The 27,151-nt window shown below is 45.0% G+C and overlaps 1 protein-coding gene across 1 annotated transcript in view; it reads right to left on the bottom strand.

Annotated features, from left to right (window-relative positions):
- Positions 1–26,735, bottom strand: part of LOC110487273 (SWI/SNF-related matrix-associated actin-dependent regulator of chromatin subfamily A member 4) — a 35,954-nt gene extending 9,219 nt beyond the window's left edge. Inside the window, exons 1-26 of the mRNA XM_090195643.1 lie at positions 26,505–26,735; positions 25,668–25,955; positions 22,844–23,321; positions 20,838–21,148; positions 20,295–20,502; positions 19,778–19,873; positions 19,029–19,287; positions 17,224–17,350; positions 16,467–16,640; positions 15,745–15,918; positions 15,243–15,413; positions 14,941–14,991; positions 11,004–11,134; positions 10,836–10,890; positions 10,469–10,608; positions 9,298–9,451; positions 8,907–9,070; positions 8,265–8,331; positions 7,881–7,991; positions 7,452–7,694; positions 5,680–5,793; positions 3,003–3,110; positions 1,245–1,331; positions 1,065–1,111; positions 804–970; positions 313–476 (exon numbers count right to left, since the gene is read on the bottom strand). Coding sequence (XP_090051769.1) covers positions 313–476; positions 804–970; positions 1,065–1,111; positions 1,245–1,331; positions 3,003–3,110; positions 5,680–5,793; positions 7,452–7,694; positions 7,881–7,991; positions 8,265–8,331; positions 8,907–9,070; positions 9,298–9,451; positions 10,469–10,608; positions 10,836–10,890; positions 11,004–11,134; positions 14,941–14,991; positions 15,243–15,413; positions 15,745–15,918; positions 16,467–16,640; positions 17,224–17,350; positions 19,029–19,287; positions 19,778–19,873; positions 20,295–20,502; positions 20,838–21,148; positions 22,844–23,321; positions 25,668–25,892 — 4,026 coding nt within the window. The 5' untranslated portion in view covers positions 25,893–25,955; positions 26,505–26,735. The remainder of the gene's footprint in view (positions 1–312; positions 477–803; positions 971–1,064; positions 1,112–1,244; positions 1,332–3,002; positions 3,111–5,679; positions 5,794–7,451; positions 7,695–7,880; positions 7,992–8,264; positions 8,332–8,906; positions 9,071–9,297; positions 9,452–10,468; positions 10,609–10,835; positions 10,891–11,003; positions 11,135–14,940; positions 14,992–15,242; positions 15,414–15,744; positions 15,919–16,466; positions 16,641–17,223; positions 17,351–19,028; positions 19,288–19,777; positions 19,874–20,294; positions 20,503–20,837; positions 21,149–22,843; positions 23,322–25,667; positions 25,956–26,504) is intronic.
- Between the last annotated feature and the right edge of the window lie 416 nt (positions 26,736–27,151).

Genomic DNA, 27,151 nt, shown 5'->3' with positions numbered 1-27,151 from the left:
TGGGATATTTTGTACTTCTAACTGAATACTCACTCAAGTAATGTTAAAATATGACTTCAACTACTAACACTACTAAGTGTACCTGCTGTGGGCTCCAGCCAATCCCTTAGGGGTTGTGTGTGTGTGTTACTCCCCCTACCTGCTGTGGGCTCCAGCCAATCCCTTAGGGGTTGTGTGTGTGTGTGTTACTCCCCCTACCTGCTGTGGGCTCCAGCCAATCCCTTAGGGGTTGTGTGTGTGTGTTACTCCCCCTACCTGCTGTGGGCTCCAGCCAATCCCTTAGGGGTTGTGTGTGTGTGTTGCTCCCCCTACCTGGTGAGGGTTCCAGTCAGAGTCGAAGATGACCACGGTGTCAGCTGACTGCAGGTTGAGGCCCAGCCCGCCGGCTCTGGTACTGAGCAGGAAGATGAAGTACTGGGAGGCTGGGTCGTTAAACGCCTTCAACAGCATGCCCCTGTCTTCTGCTTTGGTGGTGCCTGGATGGAGGGAGAGGGTGGCGGAGGGAGGGAGGAGGGGAGGGGGGCGGAGGGAGGGAGGAGGGGAGAGGGAAGTGGATGAGTAAAACACAGCATCTAAGAGAGACAGAAATCCCAACTTTGATTTTGTATCATATGAGTAGCAGACATGGGTTCAAAGAGTATTTCTTTTCTAGACTATAAAATACGTTGAGTATGATTGAGTCTTTATGGAATGCCAGATGGGTGGGTTTTGTACCGTTTGTTCCATTGCACCAGGCATGTATTAGAAAAGACGCCAAGTAACTATTTGAACCCAGTTCTGATACCGAGACACAGACACCGTACCGTCCAGACGCAGGTGCTTGAAGTTACGGTAGGTGAAGTAGTCCTCCATGATGGTCATGAGCGAGGTCATCTGACAGAACAACAACACCTTGTGGTTGGTGGCCCTCAGCTTGGGCAGGATACGGTCCAGCACCTCAAACTTCCCCGAGGCTCGGTACAGGTCAAGACTAGGGGCAGAGAGAGAACACAACCAGGCCAATAGAGTGAAAGCATTTGGGGTCGTTGTTGTGAAAATTACTCTCAATCGACTTATGCACTTACCCACTCACTATCCCTCCGGAAAATCCTAAATGCTCAGAGAAAGATTCCTGTGAACAAATTCAGAATTGTGGTGGGGTTAGTTCATCAATAGAAAGTATACTCCCACTGTATGTACCTCTATCTGTGTGTGTGCGTGTGTGTGTGTGTGTGTGCGTGCGTGCGTGTGTATTCCCACTGTACCTCTATCTGTTGGAACATGTAGGGATGGTTACAGATCTTCCTCAACTGCATGATGGTGTTCATCAGAGTCTTGGTACCTCCTTTACCCTACAATAGACACACAGATATTACAGGAGGAGTTCAGGATTTACCCTACAATAGACACACAGATATTACAGGAGGAGTTCAGGATTTACCCTACAATAGACACACAGATATTACAGGAGGATTTACCCTGCAATAGACACACAGATATTGCAGGAGTTCAGGATTTACCCTACAATAGACACACAGATATTACAGGAGGATTTACCCTACAATAGACACACATATATTACAGGAGGATTTACCCTAAAATAGACACACAGATATTACAGGAGTTCAGGATTTACCCTACAATAGACACATATATTACAGGAGGAGTTCAGGATTTACCCTACAATAGACACACAGATATTACAGGAGGAGTTCAGGATTTACCCTACAATAGACACAGATATTACAGGAGGAGTTCAGGATTTACCCTACAATAGACACACAGATATTACAGGAGGAGTTCAGGATTTACCCTACAATAGACACACAGATATTACAGGAGGATTTACCCTACAATAGACACACAGATATTACAGGAGGATTTACCCTACAATAGACACACAGATAATACAGGAGGAGATCAAGATTTACCCTACAATAGACACACAGATATTACAGGAGGAGTTCAGGATTTACCCTACAATAGACACACAGATATTACAGGAGGAGTTCAGGATTTACCCTACAATAGACACACAGATATTACAGGAGGATTTACCCTACAATAGACACACAGATATTACAGGAGGATTTACCCTACAATAGACACACAGATAATACAGGAGGAGATCAAGATTTACCCTACAATAGACACACAGATATTACAGGAGGAGTTCAGGATTTACCCTACAATAGACACACAGATATTACAGGAGGAGTTCAGGATTTACCCTACAATAGACACACAGATATTACAGGAGTTCAGGATTTACCCTACAATAGACACACAGATATTACAGGAGTTCAGGATTTACCCTACAATAGACACACAGATATTACAGGAGGAGTTCAGGATTTACCCTACAATAGACACACAGATATTACAGGAGGATTTACCCTACAATAGACACACAGATATTACAGGAGGATTTACCCTACAATAGACACACAGATATTACAGGAGGAGTTCAGGATTTACCCTACAATAGACACACAGATATTACAGGAGGATTTACCCTACAATAGACACACAGATATTACAGGAGGATTTACCCTACAATAGACACACAGATATTACAGGAGGAGTTCAGGATTTACCCTACAATAGACACACAGATATTACAGGAGGATTTACCATACAATAGACACACAGATATTACAGGAGGATTTACCCTACAATATACACACAGATATTACAGGAGGAATTCAGGATTTTACCACTTGATGTTAGATGGTTCCTCACCATGAAAATAGTATATGAAACTCATCTGTTTTCTTTAAACTGCAACTACTTCAGCTGACTTTAGCCACCACAAGCTTTGAATTTATGGAAGTGAGGCATGTGAGAATGTTTTTAAAACAAGACTAAACTAACACTGCCTTGTACATTTTATAATTATTTCACCTTGCAATATAATCAAAAAGCTTCTTACACATATTCATATATACAGAATATGATCTAACAAAAAACATATTTTACAAACTGTATGTTTTGGACAAAGAACTTGAGTTATTCCTTCTCACCTTCTTGTCCTTCTCAGAGCCGTCTGTCAGTAGGACTCCCTTGGCCTGCATATGTCTGTACAGAACCCTCTGGAGCGCTGACATATCACACTTTATTACATACTCCACCTGGAGGACACAGAGAGACAGGGAGAGAGAGAGAGAGAGAGAGACAGGGAGAGAGAGAGACACAGAGAGATAGAGAGATAGAGAGAGACAGGGAGAGAGAGAGAGAGAGAGACAGGGAGAGAGAGAGACACAGAGAGATAGAGAGACAGAGAGATAGAGAGAGACAGGGAGAGAGAGAGACACAGAGAGATAGAGAGACAGAGAGATAGAGAGAGACAGGGAGAGAGAGAGACACAGAGAGATAGAGAGACAGAGAGATAGAGAGAGACAGGGAGAGAGAGAGACACAGAGAGACAGGGAGAGAGAGAGAGAGAGAGACAGGGAGAGAGAGAGACACAGAGAGATAGAGAGATAGAGAGAGACAGGGAGAGAGAGAGACACAGAGAGATAGAGAGAGAGAGAGAGAGAGAGAGAGAAATAGAGAGAGAGAGAGAGAGAGACAGAGACACAGAGAGACAGGGAGAGAGAGAGACAGAGAGAGAGACACAGAGAGACAGGGAGAGAGAGAGAGACAGAGACACAGAGAGACAGGGAGAGAGAGAGACAGAGAGAGAGACACAGAGAGACAGGGAGAGAGAGAGAGAGAGAGAGACAGAGAGATAGAGAGACAGAGAGAGACAGGGAGAGAGATAGAGATAGAGACACAGAGACACAGAGAGACAGGGAGAGAGATAGAGAGAGAGACACAGAGACACAGGGAGAGAGATAGAGAGAGAGACACAGAGACACAGAGAGATAGAGAGACAGAGAGAGACAGAGAGATAGAGAGACAGAGAGACACAGAGAGATAGAGAGACAGAGAGAGACAGAGAGATAGAGAGACAGAGAGAGACAGAGAGATAGAGAGAGAGACACAGAGAGATAGAGAGACAGAGAGACACAGAGAGATAGAGAGACAGAGAGAGAGAGAGAGATAGAGACAGAGAGACACAGAGAGATAGAGAGAGAGAGACAGAGAGATAGAGAGAGAGACACAGAGAGATAGAGACAGAGAGACAGAGAGATAGAGAGAGAGACACAGAGAGATAGAGAGACAGAGAGACACAGAGAGATAGAGAGACAGAGAGAGACAGAGAGATAGAGACAGAGAGACACAGAGAGATAGAGAGACAGAGAGAGACAGAGAGATAGAGAGAGAGACACAGAGAGATAGAGAGACAGAGAGACAGAGAGAGACAGAGAGATAGAGAGAGAGAGACACAGAGAGATAGAGAGACAGAGAGATAGAGAGAGAGAGACACAGAGAGATAGAGAGACAGAGAGAGAGACACAGAGAGATAGAGAGACAGAGAGAGACAGAGAGATAGAGAGAGAGAGACACAGAGAGATAGAGAGACAGAGAGATAGAGAGACAGAGAGAGACAGAGAGATAGAGAGACAGAGAGAGACAGAGAGATAGAGAGAGAGACACAGAGAGATAGAGAGACAGAGAGAGACAGAGAGAGAGATAGAGAGAGACACAGAGAGATAGAGAGAGAGACACAGAGAGACAGGGAGAGAGATAGAGAGAGACACAGAGAGACAGAGAGAGAGATAGAGAGAGATAGAGAGAGAGACACAGAGAGACAGGGAGAGAGATAGAGAGAGAGACACAGAGAGATAGAGAGACAGAGAGATAGAGAGACAGAGAGAGACAGAGATACAGAGAGACAGAGAGAGACAGAGAGATAGAGAGACAGAGAGAGACAGAGAGATAGAGAGACAGAGAGAGACAGAGAGATAGAGAGAGAGACACAGAGAGATAGAGAGACAGAGAGAGACAGAGAGAGAGATAGAGAGAGAGACAGAGAGAGACAGAGAGAGACAGGGAGAGAGATAGAGAGAGAGACACAGAGAGATAGAGAGACAGAGAGAGACAGAGAGAGACAGGGAGAGAGATAGAGAGAGAGACACAGAGAGATAGAGAGACAGAGAGAGACAGAGAGATAGAGAGAGAGAGACACAGAGAGATAGAGAGACAGAGAGAGACAGAGAGATAGAGAGAGAGACACAGAGAGATAGAGAGACAGAGAGAGACAGAGAGATAGAGAGAGAGACACAGAGAGATAGAGAGACAGAGAGAGACAGAGAGAGAGAGAGAGAGAGAGAGAGAGAGAGACAGAGAGATAGAGAGAGACAGGGAGAGAGATAGAGAGAGAGACACAGAGAGATAGAGAGACAGAGAGAGACAGAGAGATAGAGAGAGACAGGGAGAGAGATAGAGGAGAGAGACACAGAGAGATAGAGAGACAGAGAGAGAGAGACACAGAGAGATAGAGAGACAGAGAGAGACAGAGAGATAGAGAGAGAGACACAGAGATAGAGAGACAGAGAGAGACAGAGAGAGAGACACAGAGAGAGAGAGAGAGAGACAGAGAGAGAGAGAGAGAGACATAGCGAGAGAGAGACGCAGTGAGAGAGAGATCTATAAACCAATCAATCAATTAAAACCACAGAATGGAGATATTATGCAGCTGAAAAATACCTGAGAACATAGGTAAGAGGACACCCAACGGACAAGATACTGAAGAAAGCTGTGAACATGAGTTTGTATTTAAAAGAAATGTGAAGATGGAGAGACGTACTATACCTTTTCCGGTAGCTGAGCCTCTACTTCCTTCTTGAGCCTGCGTAACAGGAAGGGGCGGAGCACCTTGTGGAGGCGACGGATAATCAGGATGGTCTCCTCTTCATTTAGATCCACCTGTAGAGAAGAAGAGAACGAAATGTATACAAATGACTAAAGGACTACTGTTCAAAAGTTTGGGGTCACTTAGAAATGTCCTTGTTTTTGAAAGAAAAGCACATTTTTTGTCCATTAAAATAACATCAGATTGATCAGAAATACAGTGTAGACATTGTTGATGTTGTAAATAACTATTGTAGCTGAAAACGGCTGATCTTTAATGGAATATCTACATAGGCATATAGAGGCCCATTATCAGCAACCATCACTAATGTGTTCCAATTGCATATTGTGTTAGCTAATGCAAGTTTATCATTTTGAAAATGCTAATTGATCATTAGAAAACCCTTTTGCAATAAAACTGTCCTTCTTTAGACTAGTTGAGTATCTGGAGCATCAGCATTTGTGGGTTTGATTACAGGTTCATAATAGCCAGAAACAAAGATACTTTCTTCTGAAACTCGTCAGTCTATTCTTGTTCTGAGAAATGAAGGCTATTCCATGCGAGAAATTGCAAGAAACTGAAGATCTTGTACAATGCTGTGTACTACTCTCTTCACAGAACAGCGCAAACGGGCTCTAACCAGAATAGAAAGAGGCGTGGGAGGCCCCGGTGCACAACTGAGCAAGAGGACAAGTACATTAGAGTGTCTAGTTTGAGAAACAGACGCCTCATAAGTCCTCAACTGGCAGCTTCATTAAATAGTACCCACAAAACACCAGTCTCAACGTCAACAGTGAAGAGGCAACTGCGGGATGCTGGCCTTCTAGGTAGAGTTGCAAAGAAAAAGCCTCATCTTAGACTGGCCAATAAAAAGAAAAGATTAAGATGGGCAAAAGAACACAGACACTGGACAGACGAACTGCCAATAGTTTCCTGCTACAATGGTAATTTACAACATTAACAATGTCAGTAGTGTATGTAGCAGTGATTGGCAGCTGGCAGCCCGCGGGACAGATGAGCCGATTAAATGTGGGCCGCAGCCTCCCAAGTGCGCAGCGGTCTAAGGCACTGCATCTCAGTGCTTGAGGCGTCACTACAGACCCGGGTTTGATCCCAGGCTGTGTCACAACCAGCCAAGACCGCAAGTCCCATAATGCGGTGCACAATTGGCCCAGTGTCGTCCGGTTTAGGGGAGGGTCTGGCTGGGGGGCTGTACTTGGCTCATTGCGCTCTAGCGACTCCTTGTTACCCCTGGTCTGTGGTTGTGAGGCCAGTTGGATGTACGGCCAAATTTTCTAAAATGCCGTTGGAGGTGGCTTATGGTAGAGAAATTAACATTACATTCTCTGGCAACAGCTCTGGTGGACATTGCTGCTGTCAGCATGCCAATTGCACACTCCCTCGAAACTTGAGACATCTGTGGTATTGTGTTGTGTGACAAAACTGCACATTTTCAAATCCCAGCACAACGTGCACCTGTGTAATGATCATGCTGTTTAATCAGCTTCTTGGTATGTCACACCTGTCAGGTGGATGGATTATCTTGGCAAAGGAGAAATGCTCACTAACAGGGATGTAAACAAATTTGTGCACAAATTGTGAGAGAAATACACTTTCTGGGATCTTTTATTTCTGTTCATGAAACATGGGACCAACACTTTACATGTTGCGTTCATATTTTTCCTCAGTTTATATAGCATTTCTCAACTTCTTTCAGCTAAAAAAACCTCACCTTCTCTCCAGTCATAGCGAATGGTGCATTGAACCACTGTTCAAAGGTACTGCAGCTCTTAAAGATGGTGGGCAGGAGAAAGTTGAGCAGGGCCCAGAGCTCAGGCAGCTTGTTCTGGAGCGGTGTCCCAGTTAGGAGCACTCTCCTGGGGGCCAGGTAGTGAGTGTTGAGGACCTGGGTCAGCTTACAGTGGTGGTTCTTCATCCGGTGGCCCTCGTCCACGATCATGTACTTCCACCGGATCTGTGGGGGGAGAGGGAGTGGAGGAGGAGAGAGAGAGAGGGGGAGAGAGAGAGAGAGAGAGAGGGGGAGAAAGAGGGTTGGGGAGTACGAGAAGACAGAAAGAGGGTGTATGGGTCATCAGTGAAATGGTCATGTTGAGAGTTGTTCAGAATCACGCTGGAGGTAGAGTGTGTGTCAGTGTGTTACCTTGGCTAGGACCTGTTTATCCTTGATGATGTACTCATAGGTAGTGAGGAGAACGTTGAACTTGCCGCTGCGTAGCTGGGGGATGAAGGCCCTTCTGGCCTGAGGGGAACCCTACAGAGACAACATGAAGGACAGGAACTCGGATTTAACTTGACATTAATGAATTAATTAAATGAATAATTACTAGAATGGCGTGACATTACATTTGTATTCATAATAGGCCTAGTTGTTGTTGTTCTGGCTGCAAGTGATACACTTTTGATTTGAATGCATTATAGACAGGCTTCCACACGGCCGCCCATATGGCTGTATTTCAGGACCCCAAGTAATCAGTGTTTCCATGGTTACCATATAGTTGGCGGAAGGTTAGCTGCTCCAACTCACCTTGTAGGAGACTTTCACTACAGACGGAGCCCACTTGTCAAACTCATACACCCAGTTAGAGAGAGTTCTGTCAATATGAGAAGAGAGGAAAACAGAGGGCCAAACTTACCTAAGCAAACAAATAGCACTGTACCCATAGCGATAGATACATATATATTACTATTCTATTTCTATTTTAATTATGACTTTTTAATTATGCGACTGTACCAAACCTTACCCACCCCTCTCTCCGGATCATTGTTTCCCTCTCATTAGTACTGTACTCCATCATATCATGTATGACAGTCACGTTAAGTGTACTATGAATACAGTTACAATTAAAGGGACAGTACTCTTCAAAAGTCCCACACCATCAGTTGTGTATACCCAGCTATATACTTGTCCGTCAACCACAAATTAATGGAAAAAATAAGCACAGGAAATCTGGAAATGATGTGGAGCTTATGTCTTCCATTCATTTTGGACTGTGGCACATAGCTGAATCTACAAAACGGCCTGTGACACGGACTTACAGTAGCTCAACATACGACCAATGTTGGGGTCTTGAAAACGTGATTGATTTTGGAGTGTAATGTCCCTTTAAAGTTTAATTGTAATTGAAGCCATGGTTCTCCGTGCGTGGCAGAGCGGTACAGTACTCACGAGAGCGGTACTATGATGAGGAAAGGTCCGTTGACTCGTTTGTTCTCCATCAGGTACGTGATGAGAGCGATGGTCTGGATGGTCTTTCCTAGTCCCATCTCATCAGCCAGGATACCATTCAGATTGTTGTTGTAGAGAGACACCAGCCACTCCAGACCTTTAATCTGAGGGAGGGAGGGACAAACAGTTTGAGTGGAAAGGACAGACAAGGAAAGAAAGAGGAGAGAGGAGAGAGACAAGGAGAGGAAGAGGAGAGAGAATCAACAGAGGAAGACAAAGGACAATGTCAGCCAGCCAAAATTGTACAGGTTGGTCTGGGTCTCTTCTAATGACTTAAGAAAGGAAATGTCACTTCTCAGGCTTATTCAGCCTCTTGTCAGTGCTCCTTCACCTGGTACTGTTTCAGTTGTCCGTTGATGAGTATCGTGGACTGTTTCTCCACTCTCTCAGTGACAGCATGGGCCACAGCGTAGTAAGACTGGAGTCCCCGAGCGAACGCTGCCTCTGCACTGTTATACTCATCATCCACATCCTGTTTAGCGTGCCTAGGGACGGAACCAGGGAAGAAACAGTGGATGAATGGCTTTAATGCAATCACTGTAGCACTTTGAGATAGTTTTTCAATGTAAAACGTGTTATAAATTCAATGTATTATTATTTATTATTACATATTGGCATGAGCCCTATAAAGTAAGTGTGCTATTTAAAAATAATTCTAGCGCTATGAGAGACAAGCATCTTTAGCTGGAAAATTCACTCCGTCATTGATAAGGATTTGCAAGTCAGCAAAACAGCATTAGGGTCAATTTCTCACTGAATATTAAATGGAACGTTTGACCCCAAACCTGAATTGTAGGCATTTCTGTCTTTATGGCTTATTTAAATAAATCCAATGTGTAGGCAGGAGTGCACAACAGGTGAATCTCAATTGTGTCTCCTTGTACCCTTTCTTCTTGCCTCCTCAAAACACATTGGAGAAGGTCAGAGGTTTGAGATTCACCCAATTCCTCACTGAAAATCAATGTTTCTTTTGACTCAGACCCTGAATCATACACCAGACATTTCAAATCAAATCATCTAATCTAAATGTATTTGTCACATGCTTTGTAAACAGCAGGTGTGGACTAACAGTTAAATGCCTACTTATGGGCCCTTCCAAACAATTTAAGTCAAATCACGTCTCAATTTTAATAACACTTCAAATAAGGGCTGTGTTTCGTGTAGGCTTACATGACATTTTGATAACCATGTAAATCTCTCTCGGACAAGGTGACTTTAATCAATATATTTGTCTCTATTTACTACGATTCGAAAATGCTACATTAGGAGCTCATTAGCATTCCATTTTTGGGGGGTAAATACAGGCGAATATTTTGATAGAGAGATTTCCACGGTGATCAAAATATCATGTAAGCCTCCCCGAAACACAGCCCTTATTTTAAGTCTTTCTAAAATCTAGACGTGGGAAAAAGGAATGGTGACGATTGGAACCATTTCCCTGCTTGACCGCTAGGTTTTATGGGTATTATGACTCTATAGGGACCCAGGTGTAGTGTGCTCACTCTATGATGTGTCGTACGTCCACCTCTGATACTTCTTCACTGTCTGGGTCTGGGATCTTCTTCTTCTTCTCCTCTAACCCCACTAACACTGGGAGGACCACTACTGGAGGAACTGCCGGCTGGGGCTCCTCCTCTTCCTCCTGATATGCCAATGACAGGCCAGGGGCGGGACAACAACAACCTGTCAATCACCACTCAGACAGACTGGTCATAGCTTTGGTACAGAGAGAGTGTGGAATTAATCTAGTCTTTATGACTGTTCAACCAATTCAGTTGATTTGGTTCCTACTTGTAGCGTTTTCATCCTGTAATCTGTATAATAAGAGTTTAGTCATGGTTGGGTACTATCTTTTATGACCCAACCCACCTCCTCCTCTTCCGATCCACTGTCTTCACTGTCAGAGCGAGGGGCCACCTCGTACCTGGAACAGCAGAAAACATCAGTATTACAACCACAAACATACCTTTACCCCCTCTAAAATATACCCCTAAAAACCTAATAGGCCCATCTCATCCTCCTCCTCCAGCCTCGTACCCAGGGTTCATCTCCAGCCATGTGTCCAGCTGTCCAGCTTTAGGAGCGTCCGCCCCTGTCAGGATGTTACCACTTTCCACGTGGATCACCTTCACTGGTAGGTCACTCATCTGGGACGTCTCATCTAGAGGCTGGAGGGAGGGAGCGAGTCAGAAAAACACTGGATGCTGACATTGAAGGGGAAATATACTATTCTTGGCGTCTACAAATACTGATCATTTTTTGCATTTTACTAGGATCCCCATTAGCTGCTGCTAACACATCAGCTACTCTCCCTGGATGTCTCTGGACACTGATGCAGATACCTGCTGAACCATGACTATTTTAAACTATTGTTTTATTTCACCTTTATTTAACCAGGTAGGCCAGTTGAGAACACCTTTATTTAACCAGGTAGGCCAGTTGAGAACACCTTTATTTAACCAGGTAGGCCAGTTGAGAACAGGTTTATTTAACCAGGTAGGCCAGTTGAGAACAGGTTTATTTAACCAGGTAGGCCAGTTGAGAACAGGTTTATTTAACCAGGTAGGCCAGTTGAGAACAGGTTTATTTAACCAGGTAGGCCAGTTGAGAACAGGTTTATTTAACCAGGTAGGCCAGTTGAGAACAGGTGTATTTAACCAGGTAGGCCAGTTGAGAACACCTTTATTTAACCAGGTAGGCCAGTTGAGAACAGGTTTATTTAACCAGGTAGGCCAGTTGAGAACAGGTTTATTTAACCAGGTAGGCCAGTTGAGAACACCTTTATTTAACCAGGTAGGCCAGTTGAGAACAGGTGTATTTAACCAGGTAGGCCAGTTGAGAACACCTTTATTTAACCAGGTAGGCCAGTTGAGAACAGGTGTATTTAACCAGGTAGGCCAGTTGAGAACACCTTTATTTAACCAGGTAGGCCAGTTGAGAACAGGTTTATTTAACCAGGTAGGCCAGTTGAGAACAGGTTTATTCAACCAGGTAGGCCAGTTGAGAACAGGTTAATTTAACCAGGTAGGCCAGTTGAGAACACCTTTATTTAACCAGGTAGGCCAGTTGAGAACAGGTTTATTTAACCAGGTAGGCCAGTGGAGAACAGGTTTATTTAACCAGGTAGGCCAGTTGAGAACAGGTTTATTTAACCAGGTAGGCCAGTTGAGAACAGGTTTATTTAACCAGGTAGGCCAGTTGAGAACAGGTTTATTTAACCAGGTAGGCCAGTTGAGAACAGGTTTATTTAACCAGGTAGGCCAGTTGAGAACAGGTTTATTTAACCAGGTAGGCCAGTTGAGAACAGGTTTATTTAACCAGGTAGGCCAGTTGAGAACAGGTGTATTTAACCAGGTAGGCCAGTTGAGAACAGGTTTATTTAACCAGGTAGGCCAGTTGAGAACAGGTTTATTTAACCAGGTAGGCCAGTTGAGAACAGGTTTATTTAACCAGGTAGGCCAGTTGAGAACAGGTTTATTTAACCAGGTAGGCCAGTTGAGAACAGGTGTATTTAACCAGGTAGGCCAGTTGAGAACAGGTGTATTTAACCAGGTAGGCCAGTTGAGAACAAGTTCTCATTTACAACTGCGACCTGGCCAAGATAAAGCAAAGCAGTGCGACAAAAAACAACAACACAGAGTTACACATGGAATAAACAAAAGTACAGTCAATAACACAATAGAAAGTCTATATACAGTGTGTGCAAATGGAGTAAGGAGGTAAGGCAATAAATCGTCCATAGTAGCGAAGTAATTACGATTTAGCACATTAACACTGGAGTGACAGATGTGCAGATGATGATGTGCAAGTAGAAATACTGGTGTGCAAAAGAACAAAAAAGTAAATAAAAACAATATGGGGATGAGGTAGGTAGTTGGATGGGCTATTTACAGATGGGCTGTGTACAGCTGCAGCGATCGGTAAGCTGCTCAGATAGCTGATGATTAAAGTTAGTGAGGGAGATATGTCTCCAACTTCAGCGATTTTTGCAATTTTTTTCGAGTCATTGGCAGCAGAGAACTGGAAGGAAAGGCGGCCTAAGGAGGTGTTGGCTTTGATGGGTGTTGCTATGGTAACCAGTGAGCTGAGATAAGGCAGAGCTTTATCTCGCAAAGACTTATAGATAACCTGGAGCCAGTGGGTTTGGCGACGAATATGTAGCGAGGGCCAGCCGACGAGAGCATACAGGTCGCAGTGGTGGGTGGTATATGGGGTTTTGGTTACAAAATGGATGGCACTGTGATAGGCTGCATCCAGTTTGCTGAGTAGAGTGTTGGAGGCTATTTTGTAAATGACACTACCGAAGCCGAGGATCGGTAGGATAGTCAGTTTTACAAGGCTATGTTTGGCAGCATGAGTGAAGGAGGCTTTGTTGCGAAATAGGAAGCCAATTCTAGATTTAATTTTGGATTGGAGATGCTTAATATGAGTCTGGAAGGAGAGTTTACAGTCTAGCCAGACACCTAGGTATTTGTAATTGTTTACATATTCTAAGTCAGAACCATCCAGAGTAGTGATGTTGGACAGGCGGGCAGGTGCGGGCAGCGATCGGTTGAAGAGCATTCATTTAGTTTTACCTGTATTTATGAGCAGTTGGGAGGCCACGGAAGGAGTGTTGTATGGCATTGAAGCTTGTTAGGAGGTTTGTTAACAGTGTCCAAAGAAGGGCCAGATGTATACAGAATGGTGTCGTCTGCGTAGAGGTGGATCAAGGAATCACCCGCAGGAAGAGCAACATCATTGAGATATACAGAGGAAAGAGTCGGCCTGAGAATTGACCCTGTAGTACCCTCATAGAGACTGCCAGAGGTCCGGACAACAGGCCGTCTGATTTGACACACTGAACTCTATCTGAGAAGTAGTTGGTGAACCAGACGAGGAAGTCATTTGCGAAAGTAAGGCTGTTGAGTCTGTAGATAAGAATACGGTGATTGACAGAGTAGAAAGCCTTGGCCAGGTCGTTGAAGACGGCTGCACAGTACTGTCTTTTATCTATGGCGGTTATGATATCGTTTAGTACCTTGAGCGTGGCTGAGGTGCACCCGTGACCAGCTCAGAAACCGGATTGCACAGCGGAGAAGGTACGGTGGAATTCGAAATGGTCAGGGATCTGTTTGTTAACTTGGCTTTCGAAGACTTGAAAGGCAGGGCAAGATGTATATAGTTCTGTAACAGTTTGGGTCTAGAGTGTCACCCCCTTCAAAGAGGGGGATGACCGCGGCAGCTTTCCAATCTTTAGGAATCTCGGACAATACGAAAGAGGTTAAACAGACTAGTAATAGGGGTTGCAACAATAGTTGGCGGAAAATTTTAGAAAGAGAGGGTCCAGATTGTCTAGCCCAGATGATTTGTACAGGTCCAGGTTTTGCAGCTATTTCAGAACATCAGCTAAGGAGAAGCTGGGGAGGCATGGGCAAGTAGCTGCGGGGGGTGCGGAGCTGTTGGCCGGGGTTCTGGTAGCCAGGAGGAAAGCATGGCCAGCCGAAGAGAAATGCTTCTTGAAGTTCTCGATTATCATGGATTTATCGGTGGCAACATTGTTTCCTAACCTCAGTGCAGTGGGCAGCTGGAAGGAGGTGCTCTCATTCTCCATGGACTTTACAGTGTCCCAAAACCTTTTGGAGTTAGAGCTACAGGAGGCAAATTTCCACTTGAAAAAGCTAGCCTTTGCTTTCCTGACTGACTGTGTGTATTTGTTCCTGACTTCCCTGAAAAGTTGCATATCGTGGGGACTATTCGATGCTAGTGCAGTACGCCACAGAATGTTTTTGTGCTGGCAAATACTATGTCTAGTACTACTGTATAACAACAGGGAACATACTGGTAACCATAGTGATGTATCTATAACAGTGTACTGTAGATTGGTTATGAAAAAGTATGAACATATATGCACTCATTACAGTAAGTTTCTCTGGATACGAGCGTCTGATAAATGACTCAAATGTCCAGTACGTTAGTTTAATATCCCACTCACTTCTCCATCAGGTCCCAGTACAGGAGTCTGACCCTCAGCGTTCTCCAGCTTCTGTAGGAAAGACATCCACACATCAGTGTGTTTATCACACTCACAACCACATCTACACACCGACTCTATCAACTACCTACAGAGACTAGTGCTGACGACAGCTCACAACCACATCTACACACACAAATTCCTCAGGAGATCCCAGTCAGGTTGAAACCTCGTCTGTCATGTGTCCGTCTCAACAAATCACTACAGGAACATATCAGTCATGGGCATAATGCCCCCCCCCACCCTCTCTCTCTCTCTCATACCTTCTTCTTCTTCCTCTTCTTCTTCTTCTCTTTGAGGGCCTGTACCAGCTTGTGAGCCCGGACCAACTCAGTGAGGTTGGCCACGTACTCATCCGTCTGCTGCAGCAGGTAGGCCAGACGCTTGTCCTTCTTCTGGTCAATCAGTTTACGGTAGCCCTCCTCATCCTCAGCCTAGAGAGGGAGAGGGTGGAGAGAGAGAGAGAGAGAGAGAGAGAGAGAGAGAGAGAGAGAGAGAGAGAGAGAGAGTGGGGGAGATATTCAGACAAAACTCATTGATGTGAGATGGATGAGTCTGTGTGCGGGAATCAGAGTAGAGAGAGTAGTGTAAAGTAATGTGCATTGTAAGAGCGTGTTTCCACATTAGTGTGTGTCTTTGTATACACATAAGTGTGTGTCTAAGTACGGGAAAGAGTATGAGTGTTTGCACGTGTGTGTCTTTATACACACACAAGTGTGTGAATAAGAATATGTACTGTCTGTCTATGTATGTAATGGTCCTCACCATCAGCCTCCTCATCCTCTCCTTCTCGATGCGCTCGTTCTCCTTCTTCTGCTCGCGCTCTGTGTTGGCGTGGTATGTGGCCACGGCCTTGGTGGCTTTCTGGATCTTAGCTGTGATAGAGCGGTGGTACTCCTTAAAGTCTTTGGCGTGGGCCAGGATAATGCTCAGATACTCCTGGAGACAGACGGGATGAGAGTCAGTATTCAGTTCTGTCCCATAGCAAGCATTTCTAGTTGGCGTGGTGGTACTGCTGCTACTACTACTACTACTGCTGCTTCTAATCCTGAGCAAGGCAGTTAACCCACTGGTCCCCGGGCGCCGAAGACGTGGATGCCGATCAAGGCAGCTCTCCCGCACCTCTCTGATTCAGAGGGGTTGGGTTAAATGTGGAAGACACATTTCAGTTGAAGGCATTCGTTTGTTCCACATGACTAGATATCCCCCTTCCCTACTGCTACTACTACTACTGATTAACATAATGTATCTAATAACTTTTGTTTTTATGACGAACAGCAAAAGAGTGAAATATATTAGAGTGAGATATACTTCTCCCAAATATCCTCATTGCGGATAAAAGGAGTTAAAATAATCTAAACTTCATAAAGGATGTTATCTGACATTGTGCCTTGAAAAGCACAACACTTCTCGCAAATAATCTCCATTGTAAATAGTTCTTAGTCTAGAAGCAGGTGTAACCCGGCCCCAGGTTTGTGTTAGTCTACCTGGTGTTTCTGTCGACGTTTACGCTCCTGTTCGATCTTCTGCTGTTTCTCCAGTTTCTCTGTGATGCGGGCTTCTCGTAGGGACTGGCGCTTGCTCCTCTTGTAGGCCTTCGCATCCAGAGCTGTCTCCAGAGCGGTGTCCCTACGCATACACACCACTACCTCCTGACGCAGCTGTGGGGTTGGAAGAGACCGGAGGCAGGAGAAATGTGGATATAAATGCATCATCATCATCGTCCTCATCATGTGTGGGAATACTGTAGGGGAGAGGGTCTCAACAGGCTCCAGTGTTTTCAGTGACTGTTTCAACTGCACAACATAGTTAAAGAGTCATGACTGTTTATAGGACTTCTGTTATGTCGTTGTAATGACAGTGTCATGTAGCCATTATGAAGGGTCATTGTAATGACAGTGTCATGTAGCCGTTATGAAGGGTCATTGTAATGACAGTGTCATGTAGCCGTTATGAAGGGTCATTGTAATGACAGTGTCATGTAGCCGTTATGAAGGGTCATTGTAATGACAGTGTCATGTAGCCGTTATGAAGGGTCATTGTAATGACAGTGTCATGTAGCCGTTATGAAGGGTCATTGTAATGACAGTGTCATGTAGCCGTTATGAAGGGTCATTGTAATGACAGTGTCATGTAGCCGTTATGAAGGGTCATTGTAATGACAGTGTCATTTAGACGCTACGAAGGAGTGCTGCAGTACAACACAGTCCTGTGTGTGATCCACAGGACGGGCCAGTAGTCTACCTGTCTCTGGAAGTTGAGCAGCTGGAGGGCCTTGAGTTCGATGGTGGCCTTGGTCCTCAGGTCTCCAGCCAGAGAGCCAGGGAGGTTCTCCAACTCAGCTATACGATGGGTGATACGAGCCTGCAGTCTGGAGATACCACAGAGACACGAGATAGGGAGGAGGGAGGGAGAGAAAGGAGAGCAAGAGAGAGAGACAGAGAGAGAGAGAGAAAAGTAGAGGGGGATAGTATGAGAGACAGACAGTACTAGTGCTGTAGAGAACTCAGTCTGCTATTATAAATGTATATATAGTACGACTAGATGTGTAACTATGTATCTATCTATTCAATTAATGTATGATGAATGATGTATAATACTGTTTGCTCTTTGGGGTCTAGGCCAGGTTACTACTCTTTGGGGTCTAGGCCAGGTTACTGCTATTTGAGGTCTAGGCCAGGTTCCTGCTCTTTGGGGTCTAGCGCAGGTTACTGCTCTTTGGGGTCTAGGCCAGGTTGCTGCTCTTTGGGGTCTAGGCCAGGTTGCTGCTCTTTGGGGTCTAGGCCAGGTTACTGCTCTTTGGGGTCTAGGCCAGGTTACAGCTCTTTGTGGTCTATGCCAGGTTACTGCTCTTTGGGGTCTAGGCCAGGTTACTGCTCTTTGGGGTCTTGGCCAGGTTACTGCTCTTTGGGGTCTAGGCCAGGTTACTGCTCTTTGGGGTCTAGGCCAGGTTACTGCTCTTTGTGGTCTAGGCCAGGTTCCTGCTCTTTGGGGTCTAGGCCAGGTTACAGCTCTTTGTGGTCTATGCCAGGTTACTGCTCTTTGGGGTCTAGGCCAGGTTACTGCTCTTTGGCGTCTCGGCCAGGTTACTGCTCTTTGGGGTCTAGGCCAGGTTACTGCTCTTTGGGGTCTAGGCCAGGTTACTGCTCTTTGTGGTCTAGGCCAGGTTACTGCTCTTTGTGGTCTAGGCCAGGTTACTGCTCTTTGGAGTCTAGGCCAGGTTACTGCTCTTTGTGGTCTAGGCCAGGTTACTGCTCTTTGGAGTCTAGGCCAGGTTACTGCTCTTTGGAGTCTAGGCCAGGTTACTGCTCTTTGTGGTCTAGGCCAAGTTACTGCTCTTTGGAGTCTAGGCCAGGTTACTGCTCTTTGTGGTCTAGGCCAGGTTACTGCTCTTTGGAGTCTAGGCCAGGTTACTGCTCTTTGGAGTCTAGGCCAGGTTACTGCTCTTTGTGGTCTAGGCCAGGTTACTGCTCTTTGGAGTCTAGGCCAGGTTACTGCTCTTTGTGGTCTAGGCCAGGTTACTGCTCTTTGTGGTCTAGGCCAGGTTACTGCTCTTTGTGGTCTAGGCCAGGTTACTGCTCTTTGTGGTCTAGGCCAGGTTACTGCTCTTTGGGGTCTAGGCCAGGTTACTGCTCTTTGTGGTCTAGGCCAGGTTACTGCTATTTGTGGTCTAGGCCAGGTTACTGCTCTTTGTGGTCTAGGCCAGGTTACTGCTCTTTGTGGTCTAGGCCAGGTTACTGCTCTTTGGGGTCTAGGCCAGGTTACAGCTCTTTGTGGTCTAGGCCAGGTTACTGCTCTTTGTGGTCTAGCGCAGGTTACAGCTCTTTGGGGTCTAGGCCAGGTTACTGCTCTTTGTGATGTAAAAAGGGCTTTATAAATACATTTTGATTAACGGTGTACTGTACCTGTAATCCCTTTCCTGCAGTATCTCCACCGGGTTAGGGGTCAGGGTTAGTGTATTACCTGTAATCTCCCTCCTGCAGTTTCTCCACAGGGTCAGGGGTCAGGGCTTAAGAGTCAGGGCTTAAGGGTCAGGGTTCATAGGTTACCTGTACTCCCTCTCCTGCAGTATTTCCACCGGGTCGAGTCCGTGGGGTTTCTGGATGGGTGTAATGCGGTTCTGCTTGGCATGGTGGGGCACCATGGGTGAGGGCTGGACCGGCTGCCCAGGGGACTGGGTCTGGGGGGGCATGACTGGGGAGGCCGCAGGGGGTATGGAGGGTGGAGCGGGGGAGGGACGGCCCGTCGGCTGGGGAGGGATCAACTTCTGGGGGGCGTTAGATGGGGCGGCGGCGTTTACCATTGGACCTGGGGGAAGGAAAGAAAGGGCAAAGGTAACTTAACCATCAATCAATTTATTGATGTGATTGTAACTGACCAAAACCTAACATGGATTAAAATGATATACAGGACTAAATCATGAAATGCCATCATGAATAATGTTTTAACAATTAACTCTGTGTTGACTAATTGCTATGTGACTAACTACTATGTGAGTACAGATGTAGGATCTTAGTTTGCTACAGCAGGAAAATAATCCTGCAGCAACAGGACATTTTTGTATGGGTTGATCGATTGTTCATTAGGGCAAATCAAGTCAACAATTTCAAAGTGGACTTTTAAAAACTCAAATACACTACATGTTCACATTTCCAGCTTTGAAGGAAAATTCTCAGCAACAAAACAGTGATCAAATGAAGATCCCACATCTGTTCCTACTATGTGACTAACTATAATAAACTTGAACTCATTGCCCCTCAGAAGAAAGTGACAATAACGCTGGTGTTATTATGTTCACCTTCAGACCAGGACTTGGGGGGTCCGTTGGGGTTCTGTCCCTGCATGCCGGTTGGACCAGAGGGGCCTGGAGGGGGCATGTTGGGTCCCATCATCCCTACAACATTATATCAGTGGTATATTCAGAGAAAAACTAATGTTTCATACTTTTCAGACCTATTGGAAAACAGATATCCAGCTACTGTACCAGATCAAAACAATACAAGCTTGCTACTTCTCACAGCATTTAGATGCTGATTAGTTGACTGATCAAATCAAATCTTATTGGTCTCACACACGTGTTTAGCAGATGTTATTGCGGGTGCAGTGAAATGCTTGAGATAAAATATATTTTATTAGTCCACACGAGATGGAAATGTGTCTTCTGCTTTGTATCCAAACCCACCCGATACACACACATTAGGTCGGAGAGGCTAGAGCAGACTGATCAATGCTTTGAGTGATCAATCTTCCCGTTTCAACTAGCTACTGTAATTACATAGATCAATATCCAATGCTCTTCATTCTGCCTCCCTCACCGTGAGCTCTGTTGTAGCCCTGGCCCATGGGTCCTCCTGGTCCTGGTCCCACACCTCCAGGACCTCCAGGAGCCAGGCTGGGCATGGGCTGCCCCAGTCCCCCCTGCCCTGGCCCCGGACCCTGCATCCCTGGGCTGCACCCCATGGGCCTCTTCCCCTGGACAGCCATCTGGAGATGGTCCGGTAGTGGCTGCCCCCTGGCCAGCATCTTACAGGGAGAAAAGTTTATTAAAGTAGCAATCCAGTACGTTAATGTTAGTTATTGTAACATGTGAATGATGTTCATTGACTTGCTTGTCTACCCTTTAGTCATGAAATTGTAATTAAATTAAAAAGCATATAAAGAGTCACTCTACAATATTTATACCTCAGGTGACAAGGCATATTAGCTACATATTAAAAACAACATTGTGGACCACTCAGAGTTTGGAGACATTATAAATAACCATAGGCAGTCATTACACATTATATATCAGTTATAATGTATCATCTTAAACACGTATCGGTCTTTCAACCCTTAAATCATCAATATTCTGTACATGCCTTATAGGCCATGATCTGGGCCCGCAGCTGGTGAAGCTGGTTCTGGTTGAAAGGAGTAGGGCCTCCTCCGGGGCCACCAGGGGTGGTGGGGCCAGGGCTGGGGCCATGAGGGCCAGGGCCGGAGCCACTTTGCTGGGGCCCACCGGGCCGGTTCTGCTGCTGGTTCTGGCCCCCCAGGGTTTGGGAGTCTGGGTTGGAGGAGGTGTCTGAGGGATTTGGGCCAGCGCTAGAGGGTTGGAGAGGGCCAGAGGGGGGCCCGTTGGAAGGGACAGGGCTGGAGTGGTCAGAGCCGCCGAGTGGGGAGTGGTAGCCTGGTGGAGAGAGAGGGAGATGGAAAGAGAGAGAGAGAGAAAGGGGATATTTAGTGAGGTGAAACATGACATATAAAAATGAAAAGATTTGACACAATATCCAATTCTACCATAACAGATAATCATATAGGTTCTATACAATACAGTTACAGTGGGGCAAAAAAGTATTTAGTCAGCCACCAATTGTGCAAGTTCTCCCACTTAAAAAGATGAGAGAGGCCTGTAATTTTCATCATAGGTACACTTCAACTATGACAGACAAAATGAGAAAAAAAATCCAGAAAATCACATTGTAGGATTTTGAATGAATTTCTTAGCAAATTATGGTGGAAAATAAGTATTTGGTCAATAACAAAAGTTTATCTCAATACTTTGTTATATACCCTTTGTTGGCAATGACAGAGGTCAAACGTTTTCTGTAAGTCTTCACAAGGTTTTCACACACTGTTGCTGGTATTTTGGCCCATTCCTCCATGCAGATATCCTCTAGAGCAGTGATGTTTTGGGGCTGTTGCTGGGCAACACAGACTTTCAACTCCCTCCAAAGATTTTCAATGGGGTTGAGATCTGGAGACTGGCTAGGCCACTCCAGGACCTTGAAATGCTTCTTACGAAGCCACTCCTTCGTTGCCCGGGCGGTGTGTTTGGGACCATTGTCATGCTGAAAGACCCAGCCACGTTTCATCTTCAATGCCCTTGCTGATGGAAGGAGGTTTTCACTCAAAATCTCACGATACATGGCCCCATTCATTCTTTCCTTTACACGGATCAGTCGTCCTGGTCCCTTTGCAGAAAAACAGCCCCAAAGCATGATGTTTCCACCCCCATGCTTCACATTAGGTATGGTGATCTTTGGATGCAACTCAGCATTCTTTGTCCTCCAAACACGACGAGTTGAGTTTTTACCAAAAAGTTATATTTTGGTTTCATCTGACCATATGACATTCTCCCAATCTTCTTCTGGATCATCCAAATTCTCTCTAGCAGGGAGACACGTCTGGCACTGCAGGATTTGAGTCCCTGGCGGCGTAGTGTGTTACTGATGGTAGGCTTTGTTACTTTGGTCCCAGCTCTCTGCAGGTCATTCACTAGGTCCCCTGTGTGGTTCTGGGATTTTTGCTCACCGTTCTTGTGATCATTTTGACCCCACGGGGTGAGATCTTGTGTGGAGCCCCAGATCGAGGGAGATTATCAGTGGTCTTGTATGTCTTCCATTTCCTAAAAATTGCTCCCACAGTTGATTTCTTCAAACCAAGCTGCTTACCTATTGCAGATTCAGTCTTCCCAGCCTGATGCAGGTCTTCAATTTTGTTTCTGGTCTCCTTTGACAGCTCTTTGGTCATTAATACAGGTAACGAGTGGAGGACAGAGGAGCCTCTTAAAGAAGAAGTTACAGGTCTGTGAGAGCCAGAAATCTTGCTTGTTTGTAGGTGACCAAATATTTATTTTCCACCATAATCTGCAAATAAATTCATTAAAAATCCTACAATGTGATTTTCTGGATTTTTTTTCTCATTTTGTCTGTCATAGTTGAAGTGTACCTATGATGAAAATTACAGGCCTCTCGCGTCTTCTTAAGTGGGAGAACTTGCCCAATTGGTGGCTGACTAAATACTTTTTTGCCCCACTGTATTTCTGAACATTGTTCAACTGTGCACCCTCCTGAACGGACCCCTGGTGAGAGTGTGTACCTACCTTGAGAGTGTTGGTCCATGGGGCTGGGAGGAGGGCCCATGCCACTGTGCCCTCCCTGTCTCATGGGCATGCCCTTCATCTGGGCAAAGCGGGACTCCTCACTCATGCCCTTCTCATGCATACCAGTTCTCTCCATACCAGTCCTTTCCATACCAGTTCTCTCCATACCAGCCCTCTCCATACCAGTCCTCTCCATGGCAGTCCTCTCCATGGCAGTCCTCTCCATGGCAGTCCTCTCCAAGGCAGTCCTCTCCATACCAGTCCTCTCCATGGCAGTCCTCTCCATGGCAGTTCTCTCCATGGCAGTCCTCTCCATGGCATTTCTCTCCATGGCAGTCCTCTCCATGGCACTTCTCTCCATGGCACTTCTCTCCATGGCAGACCTCTCCATGGCAGTCCTCTCCATTCCAGTCCTCTCCATGGCAGTCCTCTCCATGGCAGTCCTCTCCATGGTAGTTCTCTCCATACCTTCCAGTGGCTACAGGGAGGGAGACATAGATACAAACAAATGTAGATATATCTACATGGCAACAGGTTTTGATTGTTGCAAGGAATTGTTTCAAAAAAGTGTATGCACTGTATTTATAGGGAGGAGTTCCAGTTCAAGTCAAACGTTTGGACACACCTACTCATTCAAGGTTTTTTTTTCATTTTTACTATGTTCTCCATTGTAGAATAATAGTGGAGACATCAAAACCATGAAATAACACATATGGAAGGAATCATGTAGTAACCAAAGTGTTAAACAAAGAGATTCTTCAAAGTAGCCACCCTTTGCCTTGATGACAGCTTTGCACACTCTTGGTATTCTCTCAACCAGTTCCATGAGGTAGTCACCTGGAATGCATTTCAATTAACAGGTGTGCCTTGTTAAAAGTTATTTTGTGGAATTTCTTTCCTTCTAAATGCATTTGAGCCAATCAGTTGTGTTGTGACAAGGTAGGGGTGGTATACAGGAGATAGCCCTATTTGGTAAAATACCAAGGCCATATTATAGCAAGAACAGCTCAAATAAGCAAACAGAAACGACAGTCCATCATTACTTTAAGACATGAAGGTCAGTATATGCAGAAAATTAAGAACTTTGAAAGTTTCTTCAAGTGCTGTCGCAAGAGGATAAGTTCATTAGCGTTACCAGCTTCAGAAATTGCAGCCCAAATAAATGCTTAACAGAGTTCAAATAACAGACATCTCAACATCAACTGTTCAGAGGAGACTGTGTGAATCAGGCCTTCATGGTCGAATTGCTGCAAAGAAACCACTACTAAAGGACACCAATAAGAAGAAAATACTTGGTTGGGCCAAGAAACAAGAGCAATGGACATTAAACTGGTGGAAATCTGTCCATTGGTCTGATGAGTCCAAATGTGATATTTTTGGTCCCAACCGCAGTGTCTTTGTGAGACGCAGAGTAGGTGAATGGATGATCTCCGCATGTGTGGTTCCCACCGTGAAGCATGGAGAAGGTGGTGTGATGGTGCTTTGCTGGTGACACTGTATTTAGAATTCAAGGCACACTTAACTAGCATGGCTACCACAGCATTCTGCAGCGATACGCCATCCCATCTAGTTTGCGCTTGGGGATTGGGATTATCATTTGTTTTTCAACAGGACAATGACCCAAACACACCTACAGGCTGTGTAAGGCCTATTTGACCAAGAAGGAGAGTGCCGCATCAGATGACCTGGCCTCCACAATCACCAAACCTCAACCCAATTGAGATGGTTTGGAATGAGTTTGACTGCAGAGTGAAGGAAAAGCATTCTACAATTGCTCAGCATATGTGGGAACTCCTTCAAGACTGTTGGAAAATCATTCCAGGTGAAGCTGGTTGAGACAATGACAAGAGTGTTTAAAACTGTCATCAAGGCAAAGGGTGGCTACTTTAAAGAATCTCAAATATAAAATCTAATTTGATTTGTTTAAATACTTTTTTGGTTACTACATATCTTTGCAGAAATTCAACCATGAAGGCCTGATTTACTCAGTCTCTTCTGAACAGTTGATGTTGAGATATGTTTGTTACTTGAACTCTGTGAAGCATTTATTTGGGCTGAAATTTCTGAGGCTGGCAACTCTAATGAATGTATCCTCTGCAGCAGAGGTAACTCTGGTTCTTCCTTTCCTGTGGCATTCCTCATGAGAGCCAGTTTCATCATAGCACTTGATCGTTTTTGCGACTGCACTTGAAGAAACTGTCAAAGTGTCTTAGTAATGATGTACTGTTGTTTCTCTTTGCTGATTTGAGCTGTTCTTGCCATAATATGGACTTGATCTTTCACCAAATAGGACTATCTTCTGTATACCACCCATACCTTGTCACAACACAACTAATTGGCTCAGACACATTGAGGAAAGAAATGCCACAAATTAACTTTTAAAAAGGCACACCTGTTAATTGAAATGCATTCCAGGTGACTACCTCATGAAGCTGGTTGAGAGAATGCCAAGAGTGTGCAAAGCTGCCATCAAGGCACAGGGTGGCTACTTTGAATAATCTCAAATATAAAATATATTTTTATTTGTTTAATACTGTTTTAGTTACAACATGATTCCATATGTGCTATTTCATAGTTTTGATGTCTTCACTATTATTCTACAATGTAGAAAATATTAAAAATTAAGAAAAACCCTTGAATGTGTAGGTCTGTCCAAACTTTTGACCGACACTGTAGATGGCAGACAAAGTAGCATGGAATAGAATAGAACACAACAGAAGAAAAAAAACGTAATTGTCCACACAATGTGGAAATGTGCCTTTGGTTCTGAAGGGTACAGCTGGTTAGGTACAGTAGCACTCAATAATCCACAAGGTGTCCTTACTTTGTGCAGAGTGTGCATGTTCTCCTGGGAGTATCCAGAGGGTCCAGGCTGAGGCAAGGGGTGACCTGAGGATGGAGGCCCTGGGCTGGGCCCCATCATGCTGTGAGAGGACCCCCCTGGAGAAGGACCAGGGCTGGGGCCAAGCATTGCCCCAGGAGAGGGCCCCGGACCTGGGGAAGGACCCTGTCGAGGGGTACCCCCAATGGGAGGGTCTGGAGTGGACATCCTGAATGAATGGGATGATTGGAGGGGGAAGACCCTCCTGCTATTGGATGATAGTAGGGACCACTGGAGAGCAAGACAGAGGATAAATGTGCATTAAGACTGATCATTAATTAGTACTGAAATCTCATTGGGCCTAATCTTTTAAAATGTGTGTAGTTTGTCATGTCTATAAATAAATTACTATGTAATAAGCGTTTTAATAGGACCCACCCATGATAGCTAAATGGTATGGCCATAATAAAATGAATGTTTGGAATGATGACATGCCGGAGGTTATTGAAGAAATATATAAAGCCAATAACCTATCGATTATCAGTGTATCGCTACGAAGTCGCGATTGCTTCATAGAAAAATATGATTTCACTAGTTATCCATCCTTTCTGTCTGGCAGTTTGATGCACTCACACCCTGCGCTGCATCAAAGCACTCGTTGCGCACAGCCTCTCGTTGCATAGCAATTACACCGCTGTTTATACACGTCGGTCTATCGACTCAACTTAAAAAGGGGGAGACATGAACATTATATTATCCCTTGCCTATAGAGCATTAAATGGGAGTCTCGATGAAGGGGGAATGGCGGACTGTCTGTGATTGTGCCACAGTCGGACTTACCCGGGATAAATTCAAGGCTCGCCGGTGTCCCGTTGTCCTGAATTTGGTTCTATTAGACACGTCGCGACTATCGTAATTAATGTTCTCACCCTTGCTCTTTCGTAAACAGTGGAGCTGCGCTTGAAGCGGTTATTTGATTCAACGACGTGGCTCGAGCGCCCCCTCCCTCACGGTTGCAGTGAGGACCGACTGTAGAGTCACGGCCGCCGAGAATTGCGCATGCGTCCCTGTGCAGCAACAGAGCCAAGGTAGCCTATTGTGTATTGTTACAAACTGACCGTAGGCTAGGATACACACTGTACATTGTATATTAGTTATTTGTCTTGTCTAGATTTCCAAGTCATATGTTATTTCATGATCGATATTTCGATAAAAAAAACAATGCAAAGATGAATCGTTCGCACAGACTGAGCAGTGACTCTTATTTCCAGACCGAATTTAGATCAACATCAGTTCCAAGGATACTATTTGATTTGAAGCCATGTTACAGATGTTCTATCTAAACCAAATACCACCATCCATGTAGGGGCATACAGTGCCTTCACAACACAGATTCAACCACAAACACAATGTATTGTGTAAAGGGTTATGGAATGTCATGTAATATTTTAAATAGTATATAACTGCCTTAACGTTGCTGGACCCCA

The sequence above is a fragment of the Oncorhynchus mykiss genome, chromosome 13, assembly GCF_057628025.1.
Source record: "Oncorhynchus mykiss isolate SJ-2025 chromosome 13, ASM5762802v1, whole genome shotgun sequence".
Lineage (NCBI taxonomy): Eukaryota > Metazoa > Chordata > Actinopteri > Salmoniformes > Salmonidae > Oncorhynchus > Oncorhynchus mykiss.
The sequence above is the reverse complement of the archived record's forward strand: the minus strand, read 5'-3'. Positions and strand labels throughout refer to the sequence as shown.